Raw genomic sequence first — 27,000 nt, forward strand, 5'->3', positions numbered from 1 at the left:
CAAGTTAAATTCCTCTTAAGCTCATTACCTTTACTGGGGTGCCATCTTAGCCTATATAAACTATATCGGTAGGGCCAAAGGTACTTTGTTAAACACATCAGAACTCTGCAGTAAAGGAAGCACAAATTCTGCAGAAATAAAAGTTGAATTCTGCAGCCTGCATAAATTAAGCAAAGTAAGAGATCATGCTAATTTCTATAATTTTCTGTAGCTGCTAGTCAGAGGCAAAGGGAAACAGCTATACAAGGCAGTGAAAAGCTGTCATGTGAATATGGCAAATCTTATTCAGGAATTCCTCTAGTTCTCAAGGATTCATCCTGGATTGCCCAGACATTTTCAAGCATGTCTTCATAGCCATAGGGACTAGAAATTTGGTTTCGGGGGATGAAAGTGGAGATTTCTGGGAAGCTGAATTCTGCAGCTTTTCTGTGCTTCTAAAAATCATATACACACACAGCCGTTGTACTGATCTTTCAGCCAGCCCATGACCACTAATGACTGGCCTCCTGTACCTTACAAAAGAGTCCAAAAAGGAAATTACTGATGTGTGTGATTTTTTCTACATGAACAGTCCTGCACTGGGAGACAGCTCATGGGCGAACAACCATAATCCTAAATGGTGAAGGTGTATCGGGTCCTTCACAAAGAGATATAGGCCCAAAGGCAGAAATACCATCTGAGACATTTGGGGCCTTACATTAGGCAGTGGTAGATTTAGCCAGCTTCCGAGTTAGAGAAGCATAGATGCTGCCAAAATCTTTCAGGCAGAACTCAGAGGCCATACACCATATCAAGAAAGCAGGTTCACTTATGTTATCTTTCACTCATGGGACTAGCCCATGGGACTAGCCCATTTCTACAGAGTTAAGTACCTTCGGTTCTTATATAACCAACACCAACGTTGACTGCTTTGTTTTGGCCAGGGGCTGGGTATTATACCCATGTTATCTTGTAACTAGGGATAAAACAAAGAGGAAAATGCTCCAATGACACCAGGGAATTGGAAAAAATGTTTAATTATGAGTCAACGCTAGAGAAATAGTTGCCCACACACACAGCGCAGAGGAAAGGAAAATACAACAAAACGGGCCCTTCTTTTTTAGAGTGAAACTCCTTAGCAAAAATCAGAAACATCACAGTGAAGGGGGAGAGTGGGGGGAATATGGGAATAAAGACAACATTACTACAGAGTAACCATCACTGGGAAACCGTGGTGGGAGGGATAGAAAAGGGAGGACTGGGTCAATTGGAAGAAAAAAAAATATGGGAGATTTTGGCCATAAAATATAAACAGGCTATGCTGCTAAAGGAGCCTCTCCGGCCAGCGAGCTGCCCCTGCCTCCTCAAAACACCCCCCAGGCCAGGCTCAGGGCTGGGCTACCAGAAGTCTCGGCGATGATAGGAATCAGGGTCGCAGTACTTGGTCACCACGACCCGGTTCGCAAACTTGCGCCCAGTCAGGCCTTGCATGGCCTTCTGACAGTCGAAGACGGATGTGAACTCCACGAATATCTAGAAGAAGGATGGGAGGGAGGATTAATAGTAAACCTGCCCCTCCTAAGCTGCAAAACAATTAGAGGCAGAAAATCTGGATCCAGACCTCCATCACAGATGTCTCACTTGTAAAGTGTTTGCGTGCACAGGAAGATAACGGAGCCAGCAGAGGTCTGCCACAACTTGTGTGAGTAGCCCATTTTCTAGACTAAATATGCTGAAACTTTTTAATTCATGCTTTGACAAACTGACCACTGCTTTGTATTTCTTAAAGCTATCACGTTTTTACTGAATACACACAAACACTTAGGGAAAAGTAGAACAGGGAACTGGCGGACGAGATACATCCAGGACTACGGAAGCTTTGGCTTCCATTCCACACATTAATTAATTAATTAATTAATTAATTCCAATAGTGTGGAAACTCTCTGAAGGTAATAGGAAATGGATGCTACAGGCCTTTGTGACTGCCAGGAGGATGATTCTTCAAGGCTGGAAAGAAAAATCTACCCAACCATAGTACTCTGGACAGAAAGTCCCAGTTCGCATGATCACTACTGCCCACTCTGGTTTATTTATTAAGCCATGGTAAGCTGTGGGGCATGCCAGACGGTTTTGAATATTCAAGCTGCAGCTGCGGCTTGCCATGTCATCCAAACCCTAGGACTGGGGTTATGGCAAGTGTTAAAATGGCTATAGCTCCCTCAACTCTTTGCTGTTCTAAAGCTAGCTGAACTATCAACCCCACCCATGGTGAGCAACCACCAAGTACCTTGCCACAGCCAGGCACCTCAACGCCATCAACAGGCCGGGGGATCTCGATGGACTTGACAACACCATACTTGCTACACTCGTCACGCACATCCTCCACGATCTCCTCGTATTCCTCGTCATCCAGCAGCTCCTCAGGCAGCACCATGTTCATGAGGCACAACACCTCAGTGGGGTGACCGCCCATCTGCACCTGTGAGCTCATCAGGCCCGGTACTTGCAGTGTCACTGGGGTCTGGTTTATTGTGCTCTGTGGGGAGAGAAGGGAATGGGGAGTTCAGTGCCACAGCTAACTAACCCTCATCCTTCCATACATTTATCTTGATAAGCTTTCTATGCAAAGATTTCTCCTGCTCTTCTCCTCCCAAAGGACTCAGGAATCCTGTCTCTTTTACCTCCAGTGCACCAAAATCCATTTAGATTTTTCTTTTCATCAGGACCCTGAGAGCTTGCAGACCACTTCTTTGATCCACAGAGAAGGGAGCTGGCTCGGGCTTCTAACAGACAGGAAATGGTGCAGCAGCAGAAGTTATCTTTTGCGATCCTCATATACGTTAAAAAAATTTTTGCATGTGGTTCTTGAGGACTTTAGAACTCATCTCTCATGCTCTAAAGCACAGAAGCCTATCCTCCTTCAACGTACATAAGTCAAGTGGCAGAGTACAGGTTCATAGTTTGGGGGTGCTCTTGGGCCCAGATCTGTCACTTGAGGCAAAGGAGGACTCGGTAGCATGGAGCACCGTTTATCAGCTTAGCCTGATATACCACCTAACGCTGATATAACACTGATATTTCTTGACAGAGATAGCCTAGCTACAGTTACCCATGCTCTGATAACTTCTCGTCTGGATTACTGCAATGCATTATACGTGGGGCTGCCTTTGAAAATGGCCAGAAATTTCTGCTGATCCAGCTCATTGTTAATGGGGACTGGCCAATGTGATCATATCACACCAATACTTTCCCAGCTTTGCTGGCTGCCAGTCCATGCTCAAGCCCGATTCAAAGTGCTGGAATTAATATTCAAAACCCTAAACAATTTGGGGCTAGGTTATCAGAAGGATCCTCCCTTATGTGCCTGCCCAGACTGTACGATCATCTTCTGCAGGATCCTCTGCCAAAGGAAGCGAGGTGGGTGGCTGTCAGGAAGACGACCCTGGGCTGTGGAATGAGCTTCCTAGAGAGGCTTACCTGGCACCTGCATTGTGCTCTTTCTGGCACCAGGCGAAGACTTTTTTATTTTCCCAGCATTTTAGTGTTACAGTAATTTAGCATTGCTGTTTTAAATCTGTTACAGTATTTAAATCTCTGCATTGCTGCTAGGTTTTATTTTTATACTGTAGTTTTAAGCTTCTATATTTTATACTGCTTTTGTGAACCGCCCAGAGAGCTTTGGTTATTGTGTTGTATAGATATTTTTTTAAAAAAATAATACCCTTATGAAAATGACGTAGGTGGCTGTGTGATGTTATCAATGCAGGGAGATAAAGTCGGCACCGTCTATCGCTAGAGGTCCTTAAATCAGACTGGAGCCATGTGAACATTTTGTCTACAACAGATTAAGAATAGGACTGGACACTGACAGGTCAACAGTGTTTTGGGAGATCCGAATGTTTGTTTGTTTACTTAGGGCAGTTCCCTGCATTCAAGTTTATTTATTTACAATATTTACATACTGCTCTGCATTTAAGAATTTTGGAGTGATGGACAAATTGAGTAAAGGGATTATTTTAAAAAATCAGAAACAGGAGTTAAGCATTTGGGGAAATCACAGGGGTTCAACACACCCAGAGTGCAATGGATGAGCCTCACCCAGGGAAAACCACCTTCGTGATTGTGGTGTCTCCCCTGCCAGGTAAGTTTGAGAAATCACGCCCTTGCATTAGGGAGACCCTCCTGAACATAAAAAGCAGCCTTGGTTATCTGATCAAAGCTCCATTTTAGTACAGCACCATTTCCCACAGTGGCCAAACAGATGCTTCTAGGAAGCTTAGAAGCGAGGCCTGAAGGCAACAGTCCACTCTTGCTCTTGCAGTCTCCTCCCCCGCCCAGGACTGGCAATCAGTGGCATGTGCCCTCTAAACGTGGGCATTCCACATAGCCACCATGGCTATCCTTCTCCTTTCCTAAGCAGGCTTGCTTGGCGACTTGAAACTGAGTGTTGCGGCAATCTTTCCCCCCGTCTTGCCCCCACTCCCGAAATCAGACGCAACTATTTTCCGGAAAGCTCCCTCTACCCACTCTCCTTGCCTCCCAGTCTGCCCCTTCCTTCCTTCCTTCCTCACCAGAGTAGCATTCTTGGCTCCCACGCTGGCTCTCTGCACCAGCAGCTTCTTGTCGCCCAGCTGCATGCCATTCAAGCCCGCGATGGCCTGCGAGGGCAGAAAAAAGTGAATCCAGACACTTCAAATCTAGAGCCTCCGAGGCTGCCAACCACACACCCCGCCACCCTCTGTCCCCACTTCCAAAACATCCACACATCCATACACAAAAGGTGGCTTCTTCCTTGGCCCCCACCCCCACCAGTCTCCTACCTGAACTGCACTGCCATGGATATAACACCATATAGTTTAGCAAGAGGATTTGTTTTTTAAAAAACACTTCTTGTTGGAGGGGGTTAAGGTAGGTCAACAAGGACTGTCTGCATGAAGGAGAAAAGAGCAGAGGCAAGGTTTCAGCTTCGGCTAAATGTCATTAGCATAGACAGAAAACTCCAGTGGAGGCAGACAAGACCTTACCCTTGCCAGAATGTGAGTTCACATCCCCTCGCTAACCCTGCTCCACCAGAGAGCTAGCTACCAAGTTTCACATCCTCAATAAAATGTTTTCCACTCAGACTAGCCTCATAGGAAAGATGATCAGTCCAAACAACTCTCGCACTACAATGCAGAAAGTATCCCGTTCACAGAGAACTATCTGCCTTAGCTGTACAATGAAAACTGGCAAGCCAAACTTGAAGAGTCCAGGCTGTAAGGCATCCATCAAGCCCTTCAACTCTTGATCTTGTCCATGAATGGATAAGATTCAAACCGAATGACAACCTGGCCACAGACTCGCTCTAGCTCACCTGGCAATTCATGATCCAAGACTCATTATTCAGGGATGTGTGAGTTTCAAACAAACATGCAACCAGATACCTGCAGAATCTTAGCTTTGGTTTCAAAGGACAATGATTTTGATCTCCCTTTTCCCAAGGAAAGCTTGGAAGAGTGTAGCCAATTATCTTGTGAAAACTCAAAGAGCAGAGCAGAGGCTAGGAGCAGCTTCCAATATTAGGGCGCCAGTTTCTGCAGAGTTACTCACTCGCCTGTCCGGTCTTCCTCACTCAGATGGCCTAAACCCAACACACTTCCTCAATGCAGTTTCCAACCAAAGATCTTGCCACCCCCCAAAAAAACCACTCTGATAAAATCTGAACTTAGAGAGCAGTATTGCACATTTCATTCTATATTTCTGCATAGTGGTTAACCAGCATTATTACAAGCCCAAATCAATGCTGCCAGGGAATAAGTCGAGGGCAGTAGACAGTTTTTAGTTTGAATGCAAAAACTTGGGATTCAAACCCCATCCCAAGGGACTGGGGTAGATCACCACCTCTCACAATAATTGTGTGGTAAAGAGAGATCACTATAACCTGAATTATTAAGAGCTTTAAAGATCTGTGGAGCACAATAAGGTTCCAGCTCTCCTAGAGAACCCGAGACGCCAGTGCTAAAGCACCATGCTCCAGATCCTGTTACACTTCGTTTGCCAGGCTTTATTTAATGTTTGTTCTTGCAAAAATGCTAAAAAATCCTAGCTGCTTTTTAATAAGGTCAGTGAGAAACCAGCCTCTTCATTTCAATACCTCCGTTTCTCACTAAGCCCTCACTTTATGTCTCGTAAAACAGCTGCATGGTGAGATAATGTGTCACCTCACTGCAGACTGCTATTTGTACACTCCTAGGAGATGCTACCCAAGGACAGTGGTATGAATTTTTCCTTGCCTGGAGTACAATTGCTAACTGTTACTCCTGATCAATACTCTGAGACTGTAATCCTAATCAGAATGGGTCTTGCTTCCCAGTAAACAATCCTTGGATTGCACTGTCAGTCTCACCTAAAGCCAACTTATACCAAATCTGCCAGAATCCTTTGCAACGTACAAAGCAAGCCTTTTACTAAGCCACCCTGAAGCCTCAACTCCCTGAGCACAGTAGACCCTACTCAGCCATTCCCTCTACCACCAAGACAAGCTTTCCTTTGCAACCTGATAGACGAGAACTAGAAAAATAAAAACCCAGATTTAGGATGCTGAACTCTACCACTGGCTATTGAATTCTGTGGTTCTGCAGTCCAATTACGCAGACTACACTGTCCCATATATAGGATCATACTTGGAGGGAGCAATCTATTCAAACACACTAGTCTGAGGCCAAATACTTGGGGTGGGGGATACTATGGGGGCAATTGCTCCTGGTTTTACATACTGGCCACATGAACATTGACACTGACAGTGTATTTCAACTAAGAGGGAGGAAAGGTGCAGTGAGAGAGAAGAAGGGGTTCTAATGAACACATTCAGACGCCAGGCATCTCAGTCTCAAAAAAAGAAAAGAAAAAAGGCTTGGCTGAAGCAAACGTTTCTCCAACCTTCTCTTTTAAACTTCCAATCTCCCTATCAGTTTGCTTCTCTGCTGAATTGCATTTACAGTCAGGATATTCATCCTCTAACCAAAATGCACCTTCCTGTGTTTTAAATATGTTGCTCTTTACCCTACCCCAAGCAAACATGGCAAATAATTCTCCACTACCAACGTTTTGAAATATTTCATAATTCTCTTTGTCCCTACAAAGATGTGCAAACTGATTGTGGATGTCTGAACCAAGAGTTTAGCTCCTGCTAAAAACTCATGCCTTTCTCCTTAATGCAGAGAGACCAAAGGAGGGGTGGAGCACGGGAGAACACACACTTCCCAAGGAGCATATGGGAAGAAAGACTGCGCAGGACGGGAAGCAGGCGTGCGGGTAGGTGGGTGTATAAAGACACACATATCCATACATACTAACAGAGGCACTCAATTACAAGAAAACACATGCATAGCCCTTATGGAGGTCAACCCAGACACGAGAGCTTGCGCTCGGCATGCAAAGTTACCACCGACACTCTCCGAACCCTATAGGGATTTTGTGGGGTGTTTCCTCTCCACCACAGGTCCCCCCTCTCCAACAGGGGCAAAGGGGAAACTGGGGTGCTTTTCCTTTGGTTCACGGTTAAATTATACATGACAATACTTGCATTTTACAACTCCCACTGGAGTCAACAAGCAGAGCACGTCTGCAGGTTAAGGGCCTGTTCCACCTCCTCCCGCTGTAACACAAAGCACAGCGGGAGAAAGGAAACACAGTTACCAAGAGTGCGGGACGGAGAATTCACTTGAGGGGTGGGGTGGGGGAAACGGGTGAAATGCGCTACGGACCCGGCTCTTCCCTGGCTGGTGAGGGGAGGGCTTCTTACCGGCTCTCGGTCGGGCACGGCGGCCGGGGTCTTCGCAAAAAGGCCGAAGCCTTCTCCGACTAACATTCGGGGAGAGTTGTTGGTTTTTTTGGGGGGAACAAAAAGCAGAAGTGATCAGAACACTAACTCGATGGTGTCTGCCGCTAAGTCAGCAGCTGTGCTGTAAAGGAGAGAAAAGCTGGCGCCCTCTAGAGGGGAGGAGAGAAAAAAACACCCCACCTGCTCAAAGGACAAAGAACCCCCCTCATCCCACGGGCAGGTCGGCGGGCCGCTGCGGAGCAAAAATAAAGAGACGAACAAGGGAGGCTGGCCCTACCTGGTCTGTGACGTTGATGTCCACGTATTCACAGAAGGCGTAACCTTTTGATAGGCCTGTCGCACTGTCCTTTACCAGGTTGAAGGCCTTCAGGGGCCCAAAAGAAGTGAGCAACTCCTTGACCTGACAAGAGAGAGGAGGAAGAAATAACAACGTGAGCAATTTTTGCCATAGGACAAACCAGTCAAACACTTGTGATGGTTTGTTGTTGTTGGACTGTCCTCAGATTCAGTGGGGCAAACAAAACTAGATCCTGAAGACACAAGGAGTGTGCGTGTGTGTGTTTGTACAGGCACATCACCCACACATCATGTGTAGCAAAAAGAGGGTCCCGGTGAAACGCAGACCAAAGCAGCACCTCTGCCAACAGAGAACGGAGCTGAGCTAGTGAGATCTCCCAGAAGTATCCTGGTTTGTGTTTAAAAGGGGGCAGAGGAGTCACGACCATTCAAGAGCTCCCAAATGGCCTTTCAGGTTTTTGGACTCACCTGATCATCATTAAGATAGTTTGGCAGACCCCCAATGAACAGTTTGTGAGCAGAGTCTGGAACCACTGTGGACACCACACCTGTAAGGAGGAAAAGGGTCACCATGATATGGAAGTATTTGGGATCAGCTACATTTTCAGATCGCATGGAACACTGCCCACCACCTTCTGTGCCCCTGTATTCCAGAGCCACCCCCTCCTTGTTCATCAGGGTTCTAGTGCACTCACCTGGCACATAGACTGAAGGGTTTTCAGACATGCCAGGGAGTGGCTGGTAATCGTGGGGGCGTCTGATCTTCAGTGACTGCCCCTGGAAAATGATCCCATCAAAGGCCATGGCCTGGGTAGTTTCATCCACGGAGCGAAACTGCAGCAGGGGGGGAAAACAGAAGGGAAAACATGAAGGATGTGTAATATGTCTTATGGGGAGCAGGACAGTTATGAGAGGGACCAATTATGAGGGATGTTGGCTTGGGATTTTTCAATTTAAGAATTCTAGGCCTGTGAGAAGAAGGGTTAAACAGTCAATAGAGCACGGGAGAAGTCATTGGATCTTCAAATTGTTATCTAAGTCTCACGTCCTGCATTACCGAAGGGATGGAATGTCCAGCAAGAGAGTCCCAAATTCTAGTTCATTTAGAGCATCAAATTCTGCAACAGAAATTATATGAACTGGCTTCCTCAGAATCTTCCACTTCCAGAAAAAACAGGCCCCTTATCTCCTGACCTCTTCCATTTACCAACGTGAAGAACAATTGATTTCTTGTCACATCATTTTCCAGCACTTGCATGAAAGGTTGTGGCATTGTAAGCTTCCTCTCCCTCCAATTAAAAACAAAAAAAGTTCTTTCCAAATCCAGAATACCTGATTTGCACCTTGCCCTGGCGATTTATAACTTTCTTAACTTTTCACTAACTTGAGCTCTTTGAAGTCTGTATCTGAAGCCCATATTAAAAATATACACAATGTATGGGTGGTTTCCCCCCTCCCCCATTTTTCATGATGTATTTTTTGTTTCGTTTGTTGATATTCACAATAAAAAAGTTTAATTTTAAAATATATATATATATATTAAAAAATGCCTTTCACTAAGGCAGGATTCGCTGGAGTAAGAGCGCAACCGTAACATGTCTACTCAGAGATAAGCACCACAGTGTTCAATGTGTCTTACTCCCAGGTAAATGTGTATAGGACTGCACCCTGAAGCTCTTTTTTGAATCTACCTTCCCTAGCTAAGTTTGGTCTTGGCTAAATCTCTATAAAACTACTTTTCGAGAACTGAACCAGGCATTTTCCTAGTAGGTCTAAGAGACTTTTTCTTAAAATCCCTAATTTTAAAAGCAGAACACTGAAATTCTGCAACTGTTAGGATGCAAATGTGAAGCATTTTGGATAACTTTTGCACTGTCTGAAACATGAAGTTTGGACAACCTTTGTACAAAACATGGCCTTTCTTCTGAGAGCATAATAGGCCGTAAGGCAGTAAGGGCACCAAACCAAGCTTCAGACGTCGAAAGTATGTGTGGGATGTTTAGAGGGAAGAGCTCAGGAGTGCGGAAGGGAAATGTAGTCTGGCTGACTACCTTAAATTTTCTAGCTGCTCCTCAAAACCCACCCAGATAAACCTTGTATCTGAGCCCTTAGGTAAACATTGCCCCAATCAATTTCTCCACTGTCATGAGGACTAGCAATTATGAAGGAGCCACTAAGATTCTGTGGAAATCTAAACTTTGTTATGCTCTGAATGTTAAAGCACATACCTGTTCTGAGGTGCCCTCTGACTCCATATAGCATGGCCTCTACTCACCTCCAAAAACGCAAAGTTCTTATCCTGGTTGATCTGCACAGCCAAGACAGGATTACCAGGAGCCTGGGTAAGGCCACCAAGGCGCATCTGAGCATTGAAGAAATCCATCATAGCTTCCTGTTGGGGTCATGGAGAGAAATGAAAATGGTCGATTTATGACACAGGCTGGAAGGACTCTCAGAACCACAAATAGATTACAAAGCAAAACTGCCTACTTGCCTGCTGCGATGGTAGCAAACTTTGGGGCTACGAGGGGGTTTGCAGTCCCACACATTATTCACTTTAAAGAGAAATGGAAACAACTCTTTGGTCTTTTTTTTGGTAGAGAGATTTAAATAAAGACCACCCATGTTTCATTCCCTGGCCATTTAGGCATCCATAGTGCAATCCCACACAGCCCAATCAGACATAAGTACCACTGAGTTCAATGGAACTTACCCCCAGGTAAGAATGTATAGGATTGCTACATAAATATTCCCCCTTCCCACAACTTTTTCACTTTAAACCTGAATCCACCTCTATTCCATATATGCCTGAGGCATAACGTGTCAGAAGAACAATTCAGATTAAAAGCCCTGGGCTAGAGATGTTTAGATTAGACATGGTGGCCTTTAAGACAGTCAAGTTGCTTCAGCTCAAAAGGAAAGGCAGATTATAGACAGAGTTGGATCCAGATTTAGTATACTTAGAATAGACCCATTGAAATTAACACTACTTAAGTCTCATTGATTTCAGGGAGTCCACTTCAAGTATGACTAAATCTGGATCCAATCCATAATCTTTTGTAAAGAAGGTCCCCTCGTCTGTATCACACAGTAATGCCCCTTTAAAGTTTTGGATGAAATGCCACAAACAGAAAAAGGAGAAGTGGGCAAGATGCAATTCATGAAGGTATCAGTGCAATTCAATTATTAGCTTAGTAAAACCACCACAGTTGCTCAAGCAAGAGAGTTGTGCTGCTCACTACTGAAGAAGTTAATATCCCCAATCCATGATCATTTACCATTCTGATAGTGGAACAATTCTTTCCCAGCCCCACATCTGTCAAATCCTGGACATGAAGGAGTAACTCATTTGCTGGGGTGGGGGGAATATGGGCACTGAATGCACAACTGGCAATGTTGGCTACTGTAGCCAGATTGTCAGCCACAGCTTCCAAACTCTTTGGTGGGCATACGTCTGGCAGCTCTAACATGTTAGAGACACAAGGCAACGTCAAGCCTCTTCTCCCCTGCACCATTAGCACCCAGACCTTCAACAAGCTTTCTGAAGCCACCCTTTACAATTTTGGTGTATCCTGTGTTCATCACCAAGGACTGAAGCATTTCTATGGCCCTCAAATGCAAAAGCCTAAGAGAAAAACATGTGGATTGCAGTAATTCCAACTAGTGCTACCTTACATCTCAAAAGGCCACAGAAAAGATGGTCTATAATCCAACACATGATCTCACAGGAAGGAATGTTTAGAACTAGTTAAGGGAAGGCAAAGTTACATCTGGTCTTATTCACCTGATGAAAAGCACTGCAGAGCTACTCCAAGAGGCTATCCCAGGTGTCAGTGTGGAATGTTTAGGCACCAAGATCCAAACAGAGTTCCAGCACCAGCTGTCTTTCCTAGTTGCATTCCGGAGTCCTGTGAGCTTCTACAGCAGTCTTCCTCAAACCAGCGCCATCCAGATGTACTGATCTACAACTCCTAGCCAACATGGCAATTGCTTGCACTGGATGGCAATGATTGGAACTGTAGTTCAAACAGATCCATAGGGCACTAAGTTGGGGAAGGCTGCTCTAGAGGGTGAAGGAAGCTAAATGCTAAATTCAGCTTTTGACACTCAAACTACCTAATCCTGTAACTAGATATTTTGGTGGGATGTGAGGAGTTGTTTCAAGGCTGGCTAACCTTTCTGGGTAGTCTTCACCTTGTCTGCTTTAACTCAGTTGATGCTTTCACTAGAGGTTCCTCCCCCAAATTCCTCAGCAACACTTCCAGTTAAGTCCTCCTCTCACCATCCCCAGTTCGAGAAAGAAAATGTACCACTGGAATCAGACGCATATTTCAGAAAACAAGGCTGTACCTCAGTGATTCCAAAGGGGATGTTTCCCACATAGAGACGCCGGGCTTGCCGTGTCATTTGGCTGCCGACCACTGGCACAGGAGTGGGTGTCACTGCCAGTCCATCAGGGGTCATGGTCGGCAGGAGGGCTGTAGCTGGAATCTGCCCCGCAGCTGGGAAAGAAAAGGGGGGAAAGCACTGAAGGTTACAAACCAAGGGCCGGGATTGCCTGTCATCCTATTTCCAGAGGGGGCAGCCACATTAGCCTGTGGCAGCAAAACTGGCAGAGAGTCTTGTGACATCTCATAGACTAAGATATTTATTATGGCATAAGCGTTCACTGATCCACTCTGCATCTAATGAAGTGGACTGGGTCCGCAAAGGCCTATGACAAAATAAATGTGTTAGTCTATAAGATGCCACAAGACTGTTGTTTCTGTCACGCTATGAAGCCAAAATATTACAAGCCATCTGGAGAGACTAGATGACAAAATACAAAGCAATAATATAAATACAAAGCAATGATATATAAGCAAAGTTAAATAATTGTATTTTTATCAATTGTTATAAACCGCCCAGAGAGTTTCAGCTATATGGCAGTATTCATTTCTATACCACTCCATAGCTGAAACTCTCTGGGAAATTTTAAAACAATTGATAAAAATACAATTATGTAACTTTGTTTATATATATTACTGCTTTGTATTTTGTCATCTAGTCTCTCCAGATGGCTTGTAATAACAACATAACACAATCATATACTGAATAATAAAAACAAGTTTAATCTGTCAATCCCCAATTTTATGTTTTTAGCACCCATGATTGTGTGCAAGAGTTTTCTGAAGTACGACAGGAAAACATTAATCTCAATTTCTAGAATCAAAACGACAAATTAAAAATACATCAAGATCCATGTAAAAAGTAAACATTTTGAGTTAGCAAAAATTTTACTTATCTGCAATATTGGCAACATTAACAGGCTTACAGTCCAAATCCATGCATTACTCAAAAGCAAGTCCTACTGAGTTTCATGCAGAATTGCAGCCATATGCATCAAATAATATAAAACGGGAGGGGAAAACGAGAACAAGCTAAGGTAGAAAAAAGAGAGCTGCTCCAGAGGACCTCCTCCACCAACAAGAAGGGAGAATATTTGCCCTTCATTTGACATCTTCAAGAATGGAGGGGAAGACACATGCATCGCACTGGAAGCAGGTGGAACTCCACAGAAGTAAACTAAAATCTGCAGGGGTCAGCAGAAGCTGTATTTCCATAGTAGAAGGAACATGTTCAAGTAGCTGCAACAAAGAATCTAATACTATTTACAGTAAAATGAAGCAAAGGTAGGTCTACCTTGCATGGCTTTATACTGCATGGGTGTGATGTGTTCAAAGCCTGGGGGCGGGACATCCCAATACTTGCGAACCTTCTTCTTCTTCTCGTGACGTGGAGAACGGCTGTGGAGGGGAAAGAGATGAAAGGTCAGCAGGAACTGGCAAGAATGACGATTAAAATTAATGTACCCCTCATGTCAATTCTGGCTTGTTTTGAGTTTGGGACACCACCACCACAGGCTCCAGGGCCATTTATTTTAAGACAAGAACCACCACAACGAATCCCAGACACTTATTACAGTGTGGTAACTGTACTGGCATGGGTAGGTTCTGTATCCAAAGTGTGATCCTTCCTATTGTCTCTCAATTTGGGGTTTTCTTAAGTTCTACCTCCCTGTTCCTCCATCTCTCCACAAGGGAGAACTGGGAATACTCACCTTAGGGGACCTGCTAGGCTTAGAGGTGACCTGGAAAACAAAAACAAAATGGGTTTGTGTACTTTTCAAGTGGACAAAGTAGGCCTAGGCAGCCCATTTAGAGAGATCCTATCATTCATGGCAGTCCCCGTCCCCCCACCCCCGGAACAGTAAGCAAAGAAATCACTGGAAATATGGAGGGGCATGTGCGAAAAAGTAACTCTTAGCATAGAACATCACTCATCTATTGTTGTTCCAATGGACAAATTTGTAAGTGGCTTAAAAAAATCTAGACAAAGAGGATGTTGGAGCACCAGAGACAAATCAGTGGAGAATGGAGTGCTTTATTACCATTAATCAACAATAGGATTCTGGGGGTTGTCAAAGAATTTAAATAACAAGTTCTCTCACCCTCATAGCTGCAAAGCAAAGGTTTTTTGCTTTATGGAGTAAGGACAAAGACAGCATTGATAGGGCTGAGATGCTCATTCTGGCCAAGGAGATAGAAGTATGATGGCCAGTGGGGGAGAAGGGGTTGGAAACTATTTGTAAAACTGTTTGTTATGCTTTTCAATACCACAATCAGAGAGAGGTTGGCTACACACACACGGCACTCTCTAAGAAACCAACAGAGATGGAGAACACCTTCTAGTGCTTGGAGGGACTGTTTCCCTGGCACTCCTATGTGCAACTTACGCCTTGCCCCTCAGAGAGCAGCCTCCCCTTCTGTCTTCCTCCCTGAAGCTTTGCCAAGTTCTGCGGTCATCCCCCATCCCGCGCACACACAGGCAGAACAGATGCCAATACTAAGATGCACTCTGAACACGACTCATTGGAGACATCGCCTGTGCTCCAGCTCTGTGTCCTCAGCAGCTCTCTTTCATTTCAGTGATGCTTGAGCATAAAACTTTCCTAGTGAACCATTAACCCAATTTACTTTGTTCAGAATAGTATTATCTTTTTTTAATTATAACCAAATACCTCCTGAGACTATACCCCAAGAACTCAGAATTGTTGGCCCCCAGTGTCCACTACCCTGGCGCACTAGACATTATCATGCACCTAAAGAATCCATGAGTGCTGGTTTCCAACAATATATACTCTCTATACCAGAGCTGGCTGGGGCATTCTGGGAGTTGTAGTCCAACACATCTGGAGCGCCCCTGGTTGAGGAAGGCTGCTCTATACCAATAGAGAAGCCCCTATTCTAACATCTCCATCAATCTCTGAATGCCAAATAAAACCCATATCTCTTTGTCCACATTTAAATTCTCTGCTCAGCATGACCAGGTTGTGGGGACACAAAAAACTAGAGAAGGAAAGTTGAGCTCCCTTTCAGGCTGCTCCTACCTGCGTCTCCTGCGATCCCGCGAGACACTACGCTGATCCCTGTTGCGCCTGTCACGGCTACGGCTACGGCGTTTCCTGTCACGACTCCGTGAGCGACTGTGGCTGCGTTTCCGGTGACGGTTTTCTTTGTCACGTTCTAAAGATGACAGGGAAGAACATGGTCAGCCATGGCTACAGTTGGAAATACACTTCTGGTTGTCTCAGATGCTTTCCCCTCTCCTGGGGCAACCGACTAAAACTCTTTGGTTAGCTTCCAAAAAAAGTCATGAAACTTAGAAGATGTACTACTTAGTAGCAAAGCATGTACTTCTCCAGGCCATTCCCAGGTTTTACTTTTCAACAGACAAAATGTATTAAGTGCTGTACCCCAATAGACCTCTTTATTAGCTTCAGTATTGTCTGGTTGCAAACTATCAATACCACAAACACTACATGGCAATACATCATACTTTGTGAGCTAGATCTTATCCAGTATAAAAATGGCATCTGTAGACTAGAGGCAAGAGGAGGGGGCAGAACGCAAAAGAAAATTGACAGCCTGGCCAGGCCTGTTGTAGAAAGCTAGACTTCATACACTACACAAAGATCTGAGATATAGTCTATTTGACAAATGAAATATAGCACATACCATTCTTCATGAAAGGCCATGATTAAACAAGCACACGCATCACGATGAACCAATGTCCAGATGGCAATATTTTAACTGCTCTTGAAAAAAGGAGCCAACCAGGGACAATAGCGGGAATTGGGGCCACAAGAAGAAGTTGCTTTGGAGTTGCTCAATGCTAATATGGCAAACATGAATTCTGGCAACGTGAGAAAATCTCAAGATCAGAGTTTATCACAAAAATCCAGCAAGCTGGAGCTCTTTTATAGTAAAAAAAAGATTCTGAAACTCAAATTATTAACACAGCCCAATTTGTGGGAACAAAAACAATCCTTGCTGGATGTCTTAAGTAGGGAGATGCTCGAAATCATTTTATTTCAGATTCTGCAACATCTTCCCAGGAAGCAAGAATCTGGTGATCTAAAAGAATATACAGCTCTAATAAAACCTGGTGGAAAACGCTCCAAACGCTGTGTGGTTTTTTGACCAAATTGCAAGAATCTTTTCTTTCTATTTTTAAAAAGATCAATTAAAAGAGGCGTAGGCATAATTCATAATTTAGCTAGAAACTGAGACACCAAAGACAATCTGAGCCAAACACCTTCCTCGGTCATTGCCTTTCACTGTCTCACTTTTCAATACTGCCCTTCCGGTGTTCTATTCATTGTGCTCAGCCCTATTCAAAGAATTCAAAATTCCACAAATTTAACAAGTGAAATAAATCATGCCAATGGCAGAAATTCACACAGCAGAAACAATGAAAACCGCCTCCAGGAAGAATCACAAGTGATATACCAGGTTACTTTGGTTTCTAAAATACATCAACTCCTAGAAATGCAAGTATTTTCTTGGTTCTACATAAGGCTGGCTGCTACAAATCTGGTGCTTCTTCCCAAGCATTTTGTGAGACGTCTTATTTGGAGTGAAGTAGGTGAGAATTAACACATTCATATCAAGTAACAGAATTCAGAGAAGACCAGACTCCACACATAAAGAAGATCTGTTTGGACACTGGAGAGGACCCATGCAGCTGTGCTGGAAGCGAACAATAAAGAGCAATGTTGTAGGATGACCAGCACAAAGCTGTATTTGTGATGGCGCATCTGTTGCTTTACCATGCAAGCCATGGGGGTGTTAAGGCTCTCCGGTAACAGGCATGTGCGCATATCTGGCTGAGGAGAACCCATACAAAACAGAAGCACATAATGGAGCCGATGCTTCATTTTTGAATCTTTTTACTAGGAAGCAATACAAACAGGACAGTGTGATGTGGCACCAATAGAGGCCTTTGAAGTATCAAGAAAACCAGATATTTTTTCTATTCTTACAGCTTATTTATCTGATCCAACTGATGTATCTTCAACTTGACAATCCACTCGTACCTTGCGCAGGTGCAGTGCAACGGCTAATCCTGCTAAATCATGCAAAATGAACTATACAGGCCTTTTAAAAAAATGTCTAAAACATTCCCCCAGCTACAGTAGCCCATGTACAGCTCATGTCTCTCCTATTCTCTTGGTTTCTGCCACACAGATTTTTTTGTCAGAATACTCTAAAATCCAGGGGAAAGCCAAATGATGCAAACAGAGTAGGCAATTCCATAGAGCAGTTCACTATACTGCTGTATTTTTAATTGCGACCCCTCTCTAAACTTATGCTACCTCTTGGGGGGGGGGGGCAACCCAGCCCCAATAACCGGTTATCAGGTGAATATGCAGAGATCCTTGCATATAGTCACATGCAAAGAGACTGCTACTGTATGCAAGGATGTGTGGCTAGGGGTAAAATCTTGCACTAGCATCAGAACAAAATTTGATCACTTTGACCCACCCTAAAGCTACATACACAGATTTTTTGAATTCTTTCTTCCCATATTCCATTGGGATGGCTGGGCAATAAGGACACATGAGCTATATCTAGTACAGTTCAGTGAGCCCACTGCCAGGTGGCATTGAATTTACACAAGTCTTACTGGGTATTGGAAGACAGCACCTTCTCAGGATCCTATCTTTCCCTGGAATTTCAGGTGCTGCCTCCACCCCACCCCCGGGGCCACAAATGTTGACTGGCCTTGATGGCCAACCCAATGCGTGCAGTTGAGCCTGTCTCCTATTCCAAGCATCAGGGTCTTGTCCCGGTCCTTTCAATGCACCTCTGAAATGAAGTACAAAGTCAAAGACAATCCCCTTCAACTTTGGAGCAGGAAAAGAAGGCTGAAGCTTATCATTCTGGAGCACCTTGGAAGTGCAGCACCAAAACATACCCCAGGCTTTGTTCCCAGCATGGGGCTAAGGGAGAAGGAGCAGGGATTATTCCAGCAGCCAGACAACTGTCAAGGTAACCCTCATTCTACAGCTGCAAGGTTGGAAGGAAGCCTGGGGCTTGTCACTCTCACCAGAGCACAATGGAGTACTTACTAAGCAAGCAGAATTGTGGATCCCCTGATCACTGCTATACTGATTTAGTAACTGCAATGCAATTCACTTTTAATAAACAATTGCTTGTATTGAAATGTTTGTCACAGATGGCAGTGATAAGCTATTTACACCCAAATACCTCATACACTAAATAGAGAAAGTTTGCACTTGCATCCCTGATCTACACTATTAGTTAGTAACACTGTGTGCTTTAGAGGGATCTAGACTTCTCAAGTCTTGTCAAATCAGAACCTTCGAATCTTCTAGCAATGCAGAAGTCTCTGTTAAAGAATGTGTGAACAGCATGCAAGTAAGGTATGCCCTATTCAGGAGCCCCAGCGGGGGCATGTTATGCCATGATTGCAAATAGAAACTACTCTGGTCACCTGTGGCAAATAAGAATTGCCTTCTGTAACCAGGCAGAGCAGCTTTACAAAAGTTGGCAATTTGCATTTTCTTCTGTACGTGTGGGTGTGCCATTTCTGCAGATGCATTTGAAAGCTGCTGTTTGCCTTTATTCATGCAAATGTTCTGCCTTAGTGAAGCGGGGAAGAAACTAAACACTGTGGGTCATTGCCTATGGAATCAATTTTATCATCATTTATAAAAAGATTATGACTTAAAAAGTATGAATGAAATAACACCACCAAGAAAAATGAACGAGGATGCATGAGGACGCAATCTGCCTCTGTTTCCTACACATAAACTCTGAGGCCCCAGTATAAAGTAATGGACTAATGTTTAAGGTACTGATTTAGAATGCTCCTTGGAAAAAGTGATTTGTGGACCTACTGAGCTTAGGGTTTGAGTGGGGGGAAGACGGCAGGGAGAAAAGAGAAACAGGATAAGGGGTTCTCCAGGGTAGGTTAAAGTGACACTGGCCCACCAGCCTGAGATAGAAGGGCCATATTTTAGTTAGTGGACATGGTCAGAAATTGTTTTAAAGTAAATCCACTCGACAGAAGGTAATAGGAGTCAAGGCACCCCACCATCCAGAATGGCAGCAAGTTCCACTGCCAAAGCCACCACACTCCTCTTTTGCTTCTAGGCTGGCATCATTGGCAATCCCAGGGTGTCCTGGGAGCTCCCAATTGCTGACATTTAAACCAAACATCTGATTAATGGATATTAGTATGCCCAACGATGGATAAATGTGAACTTTCCACAAAAGGAATTATGGCCAAAGGTGTGTGTGTGAGAGAGAAAAGCAACAAATCCAGGGGTTCCATTGAGATGGTTGAGGAATGGCCACTGGTGTAGTGGAAAGAAAGCTGGGCAAAGATCACTGGAAAACTGGGTTGAGGTCCCTACTTGGGTGACCTAGTAGGACAGGGGTGGGAGAGATCCGAAGCTTCATGAAGGAAGAACAAGATTAAAAGGTGAAATGGAATTGGGAGAGACAGAAAAAGAGACTTATCTGAGAGAAGAGACATAATAGCCAGAGTGGTACAGTGATTAGTGTTAGACTAGGATGAGGGAAACCCAGGTTCAAATCCCCACTCACCTATGATGGCCTAATCTTAGCCTAATTTTGTTCACAAAGTCATTGAAGGTAAGATGGGAGCTGAGGGAAGAAAGAATCATGAACGCAATCCTGAGCATCCTGAAGGTAGGACAGGATATATATAATATTTTGACAGATGCAAGAAAAGCTACAGCTTTGAGAGGATAGGAAGAGGTGTAGAATTCGGTGCAGGAACACATGCTTTGCCCCTAATTCAATCCCGGGCATCCCCAGGCTGGGGAATACCTCTGTCTGAAACCTTGGGAGAGTTGCTGTTAGGCAATGTAGACCAGCCCTCCGGATGTGTTGCACTACCACTCCCATCACCCCCAGCGATCACAATCCAGCACATCCGGAAGGCACCATGTTGCGGGGAGGCTGCTGCAGACAATACTGAACAGCAGGGCCGGCCAATGCTCTGTCCCAGGCAGCTTCCCGAGTGCCTTAAGCGCAGGGCCAGCCCACCCCTTCGGCCATGTCTCCGCTCTTCACCGCCCACCTTCCTCCCTCGTGGAACTCAGCGCAGCCCATCCGTAGCAATCGCGCTGTTTCGTACGCGCGGTGTCCCGCCTTTTCTTCCATCGTGCACTTCATGGGGCAGTATAAAGTCAGGCGGGCGGGCGGCCTCCTATGCAGGCAGCGCTGACCTGCTTAGCTTCGGGGTGGGGGGACGCGCTCGCATCACGTGCTTTCTCAGGCCAGAGCCCCGGGACCTATCCACCGGGGGAGGGGAAGGAGGAAAGAGAAGGAACTCAAGTAGCTTCCCCAGAAGTGGCTGTGGGGGCCGGGCCAGCGGTTAAGGCCCACTTAAGAGCCTTCTCTCCCCGCCCTCTCTCCCTGTGGTGGTGACGGCGGGTAATAGGGAGAAGGTCTGCCTCAAAAGGGCGAGAGAAAGAGGGGGGAAACCCCCCCACGTATCGCCCCTTCCCTTCCCCCACAGGCACTCCGTTAAGGACGCGCGCGCAGCCACCAACGGTTCTGCTCTTTCCTCCCCCCGCCCCCCTCCAACTGCTCTTTCCTCCTCCGTCCCTCAGGCTCCCGCCAAATTAAACAGAGAAGGAAGTTGACAAACACACGAGGGCGACCCCCGCCCCCCCACCGGCCCCGTCCTTCTCCTCTTCCTTCTCCTGGCGGCGCCTCAGTTCAACGCGCCCCTCCGAGCCGCCTCAAGAGCGTGTGGCGGGCGCAGAGGCACCACGAGTGTCCCAGCAGGGCCTCCGCCTCTTTCTTTCTTTCTCTCTCTCTGACTACCCCGCTTACCCTGTTTGTTTTCGTTGAGCTGCCGCTCGAACTCGTCGAAGTCGGACATGGTAACGGAGAAGGGAGGGAGAAGGACGGCCCAAGTCCGGCCTCGCTGACTGCTCCAGCGGCTCTAGCTAAGCAGCTCCTCACGCAGTAGGCCGCAGCGGCGCCTTCTCTTGAGTTCGGCAACTTCCGGCGGCTACTTCGGGCGCTAGCGGAAACACTCGGCTATTTCCGGAAGGCGCTTTCGAAACGTGCTCGGGATCCTCCTCTTTCCTCTCACGCTACTTTTTTTTCTGAGAGTCTTCTTTGCTGCCCCCAGTAGGAAGTCTTCGGATTTTTCCGGAGAACCTCGGGTGCTTCCGGTAACGTCACTTCCTCCGTTCTAAAGCGAGGCATGAGCTTGGCTTCTCCCTTCGGACTCCTGCTTTTTTAAAAAAGGGGGGGGGGAGCAGTAGCTTTTTCTTAGTCGTTTACAATCGGTTCCGGTTCCGGGTGTTTCCGCCGGACCTTCTTTGGAGAATGCAACGTAAAATGGGAGAGGAAATTAGTTTGTAAAACTCATTTCGTTTTATCTCTGATCTTCGCTCCCAAAGGCAACGTTCAGTGGCTTTTATGAGGCCTCCATATTCCTGAGGCTCTGACACGGAGGCGAGACTGACTCACAGAGCGTTTTAATGATTGCAACACTAAAGGCAGAAAATACGATTCATTCCACACGCAACTCTTTCGGAGTAATCCCTGCCCGAGTACAGACATGCAGGACCACTAAGATGCTGAAGTATCTTCCATTGTAGGGTATGATGTAGCACAGGACTGGGGAAACTGCTAGCCTTCCGGATGTTTGGAGTACAACTCACATTATCCCAGATTATTGGACAGGCTGGCAGTAGCTACAGGTTATTTATTTTATTTGTAGCATTTATATACCGTTGGCTATAATAAAAAGCCTTAGTGGCTTGAAATCTAGTGGGCCACAGATTCCCCAACCTTGATCTAGCATGAAATGAATGAAAATATAGAAATTAAATAACTAATAAAATAAATATGTTCTGTATATGCTTGATTCAATGAAACGGACTTACACAAGAACATATCTTCCATTCATTTCAATGTAGCTTTTACATGAGAAACCCACAATAGATTGTGCCTATTGTGCCTACAAAACTTGTTTTGTTTTTAATTTTTAAAAAAATGTTTACTAAATGTGAAGGAAAACGTTTTCTGAAACCAACACCACTGTTTTTCCTTTCCTTTTAATTATACATTGTTTTCACTTTCCAGAGTGTCACAGTTTCAAGAGAACTTTCTGTAGCATCAGTGCATGGGCATTTCATTATATACCAGTTTTCCAGCTCACTGTCACATCTTTTGTAAGGATGGTTGTCTGATAATTGTGTTGTTTTAACAAAATTGTCACCACACAAAAAACGGATCTGATAAAAGAATGTTCAGTGAATAGTTGTGGATTTTTCCTTTGCTGAACTGTGCTTATATATTTGAACATAAAGTAGCTATTACAAACACAACACAAGTCTCCCGTGGCTGCTCCTCCAAAGAGAACTAAACTTGGTGATAACTTCCAAAGCAGCCATTTTACGAACACAGGATGCTAGCGAGTTCTGAGTGGCAGTGGTTCTCCAGGGTTTCAGGTGAGGGGTCTTTCCCCAGCCCTACCTGGAGATACCGTGGATTCAACTTAAAACCTTCTACATGCAAAGTAGGTGCTTCTAAGCCACAGCCCTTCCCAGAAGTCTATTGCAGCAAAATCAAGGTGACTTGTGGCATCCTAAAGACTAACAAATGTATTAATGCATAGGTTTAACGCTGCAGTCAACCTATTAGTCTTTAAGAGTTGTCGTTTAAACCTGGTAAGTGGTATCCCTAAAACTTCCATTCACTTGAAAAAGTGGGCAGCACATAGCAGTATTCAACAATCTACATTTTATGCTGTAGTGGGGTTTATGTGGGGCTACCCACGTGCTTGGTCCAGAAGCTACAGCTGGTGTAGGATGCAGCAGCCATGATGTACAGCGGCATGCTTGGCTCTGCACATATTAACACTGGTGTTGCCAACTGCACTGGCTACCTATTAGCTTACTAAGTACAAGGTCTTGATGTTGGCATATAAAGCCTTGAACAGCTTGGAACCAGGTTACCTGGTAAATTGCCTCCCACAATACAGACCTGGGCAAGCATTAAGATCTTTGGAGGCCTTGCTGATTGTACCATGACCTGTAGATTGCCATCTCATAGCAACCAGGAAGTGGGCCTTCTCCACTTCCAATTTAAGGAATGATCTCACTTGCTCCGGTTTTAAAAAGTGCCAAATGTATCATGGTTTAGGCACCAATTAAAGACCCATTTTGTTACCCATGCTTTCCTTTAGCGAAAGTGCTGCCCAGTTTGTTTCTTTGTAATTATGGTGTCATAGTGGTTTCAATTTATTTTAATGTTTTTATTGATGGTGCTATATAAATAAATAATGTTTTATAGAAATGATTTAGCAATTGTAATGTACTTTAATGTATATTATGTATTTTGATGTACTTGGAATTTCTTTGTGAACTGCTTAGAGATATTTTTATATATGTTCAGCAGTATGTAAAATAAACAGCCCTGGAAACCATTTTGGCTGTAGGATAGAATAGAACTAATTCAAATAAATATATTCCCCTCATAATGAACACTATATACATTCAGGGAGGAAACATTGGGCCCGTTCAGAAGACACATAACCCTTTTTGCTTTATTCACCATGGTTAAAAGTCATAGTTTAAGGTTTCTTCTGAACCCATCCTAGATTTCTGGTCTAACCACTGTGGTTAATGCCATGGTTTAAGGAGTCTTCTGAATGGGGCCATTATGTGTGTAAGGCAGGCATGAGAGAGAGAGAACAGAGGTGTGTGCTAGAGAGGCTGAGATGGGAAAGTTGAAGATGTTGTGTATGTATCAGGGTAGGTGGGTGAAAAGAATTAGGGAAGAGGTTCTGTGAAGGTACACTTGACTGGGTAAGTAAATCTACTTTCTGAAATGTTTGGTTCAGGCCTGTACTCTGCATTGTACCAATGTCATTTACATACAACTCTATTCTTTCCAGAACTATAGATCAGCAACTATGAGCAATGATCACATTTTTTCTTATTTTCTCTATCACAAGGGACCTGTATATTCCAATTAATGCTAAAAATGGAACTAAAAAACTGCTGGCCTTTGTATTTACTAAGGGAGAGCAGACATAGCCTTTTTTGCAACCTAAAATCTTTCCCTACGAAGCATAGCACTTTCCCTCATTATATCTTGGTTGCAATTTTGTGCACATTTACACATAAAAGTGCACTCACCAGATTATGCTGTTGAGACTTCTATACAACTTTTTCAGTATGCACTGCTCTTCCCCACCTCTGCTGGACGTTTTGCTCAGCATCAAACCTGAGGTTTTTATGAACCTGAAAGCTTGCTCAATTCTTCATGAACTTTTAGTAGGTTCTAATAAAAATACTACCCGACTGATGCTTTGGGATTTTTTCCCTATTGAACCAACAGTAATCTGCAATTTTTCTCATTCTGTTGTGCCGGATGGAGGAATTCCGCTTAACTCAAATGCTTGCGTATTTGTTCACCCACAGAAGCATTCCCTTAGATTTTTGTCCTTAACTTTTATTATCACCCATTTCTACTGTGCCTATTAAGGGTGCATTTCACAATCATTATCTCATTTATCCTCATGTCTAAACTACAAGGGTAGGTCATTAATACTCCCATTTTACAAATAGAAAATTTAAACAGAGGCCCTACTTAATCCATGGACTCCCAGGGAATATATGTCTAAGTAAGGATTTGAACCCAGGTCTTGCAAATCCAGTATTTTATTCCCCACCAGCCACAAATATGCCTCATTTTGCAGCAGCTAAACCAATGAGAAAACAAACTCATATGAACAACAACAATCACACATTGATGAATTTTATTCAAAATGTTTCTTTAATTTAAATCCTCTTAGTAAATTGATTTATTAAACATTTTCTTTTTTTAGTATTTTTTTAAACACAGAGAAAAAGACTGGGTGAGAAATTACAGGCACGGTGGGAAGAGTCCATTAATTACACTGAATTAAAAAGGAGGCATCCCCAAGAAATGGGACATATGAATCAACCCTTACACACACACACACGCATGAGCAGACACACATACACAGTGGCAACTGTGTAGCATAGCTTTACCCAACTGTGTGTCCTCCTGATGTTTTAGCCTACAACTCATCCTCCGCCATTAGCCATTCTGGCTGGGGCTGATGGGGAAAGTAGTCCAAAGCACCAAGAGACTGCTAGGTTGGGGAAGGATGGTGTCAGGGAATGCACATATGTACGTATGTGTGTGCACACACACCCTGTCTCAGGGTGCAAAAAAGAAAAAGTAACTGGGCAGGAACAACCCAGATAACAGCTAGGGAAGAATGGGCAGGTGATGTCCACAGATGCCTTCTAGGACAACCATGAAGTAAGAGATTCAGTGGGATCACGGAACATGGGACCACCCTTACAAGTTGTGTTTGTGTGTGTTTTAGGAAGTTTTAACAATGTATACTATGTTTTTAATCAATATTTTATGTAATTTGTACTTATTGTTATTCTCCGCCTCGATCAGGATGGAGAGGCAGGTAAGTATTTTTTATTATTATTATTACCACCCGTTCTGCAACTTCATCTCTCTGCCCACTTCTAGTCTTGTCCCACTTCAGGTGAGAAAGGAGGGCAGGACAGGCCTGCCACAAATAACTGGAATGCCTGGGGTGGATGGGTAAAAAATAATAATTGTAGGCTAGTAACTTATTTGCAAGGCTGCAGTTACCATCTCCGGGCATTGACCAGGCAATCTTAACAGGGTCATCCGGAATCTGCAGCCACTCTCAAGCAACCTATCCATCATAGCACCTTCAGTCTGGACGGGGCATGCCCTATCCCATGAACACTCTTCCTTGCCCCCGATAGTGCAGCTAGGTCATTTTAGACCTGGAACTTAATGTTCTTACGGGATGGGTGCACTTAGACGACGGTGTGTATCGCTACAGGTGTGAAGCACTCAACTAACATTTCTCTTTTCATCCCCGCACCGCCATTCCATGCTTTAAAATGCATCCATGTTCCTGGTATGTTAGATCAAACCAACCAATCATGTACAGGTTCACCTCCACCCAACTAACATTTTTTAAAAATAATAATAAAGGAAGCTGCAGCAGCCAACATCAGTCCCAGTGGGCTTCTATATGCCCATGCCAGTCCAGGAGCTGTTGCCAGGCCTGTTTGCTGCTGCTCTCTGGGTGCTTGTTGGTGGGGGGGCCTGAGTTGGGGCCCTTGGGGGTCAGCTCCACAGTCCTGCCCCACTGCCTGCCCTTGCTTCTCCTCTGGCCATGCGTTCTGCCAGTTCCCAGATGGAAGCGGGCGAAACTCATCCAGGAGCCGCTTGGCAGCCTTTACCTGCTGAGGCACAGATGTGAGCGTCTGATGAAATGCTGTCCCCAAAAGGGCCGGCACTCCAGGGCAAAGCATCCCATGTGCCTTACGGGTGAGCCGGCGCCGCCTGTGAAGTAGGGTCTTCAGTCAGCATTCGAAACCTTGGGAGAGGGTAAGGGGATGGCTGACAGGGAGGGAGGACGGAAAGGCCCCAGGGGAACACAGCAAGAGCTGGGCGAATGCCAGACAG

General features: G+C 44.7%; 1 protein-coding gene and 1 pseudogene across 1 annotated transcript; both read right to left on the reverse strand.

Annotated features, from left to right (window-relative positions):
* Positions 1-998: 998 nt before the first annotated feature.
* Positions 999-21,515, reverse strand: U2AF2 (U2 small nuclear RNA auxiliary factor 2). Its single transcript, XM_063138766.1, has 12 exons — positions 21,316-21,515; positions 15,528-15,663; positions 14,199-14,228; positions 13,781-13,884; positions 12,449-12,600; positions 10,374-10,490; positions 8,794-8,932; positions 8,567-8,646; positions 8,079-8,201; positions 4,551-4,637; positions 2,267-2,515; positions 999-1,512 (listed from the first exon to the last, which is right to left on the reverse strand). Exons 1-12 carry the CDS (start codon positions 21,362-21,364, stop codon positions 1,378-1,380), a joined length of 1,401 nt encoding a protein of 466 aa, XP_062994836.1. The 5' UTR covers positions 21,365-21,515; the 3' UTR covers positions 999-1,377.
* Positions 3,990-4,128, reverse strand: LOC134407075 (U1 spliceosomal RNA; annotated as a pseudogene).
* Positions 21,516-27,000: the final 5,485 nt, after the last annotated feature.

The sequence above is a fragment of the Elgaria multicarinata genome, chromosome 11, assembly GCF_023053635.1.
Source record: "Elgaria multicarinata webbii isolate HBS135686 ecotype San Diego chromosome 11, rElgMul1.1.pri, whole genome shotgun sequence".
Classification (NCBI taxonomy): Eukaryota; Metazoa; Chordata; class Lepidosauria; order Squamata; family Anguidae; genus Elgaria; species Elgaria multicarinata.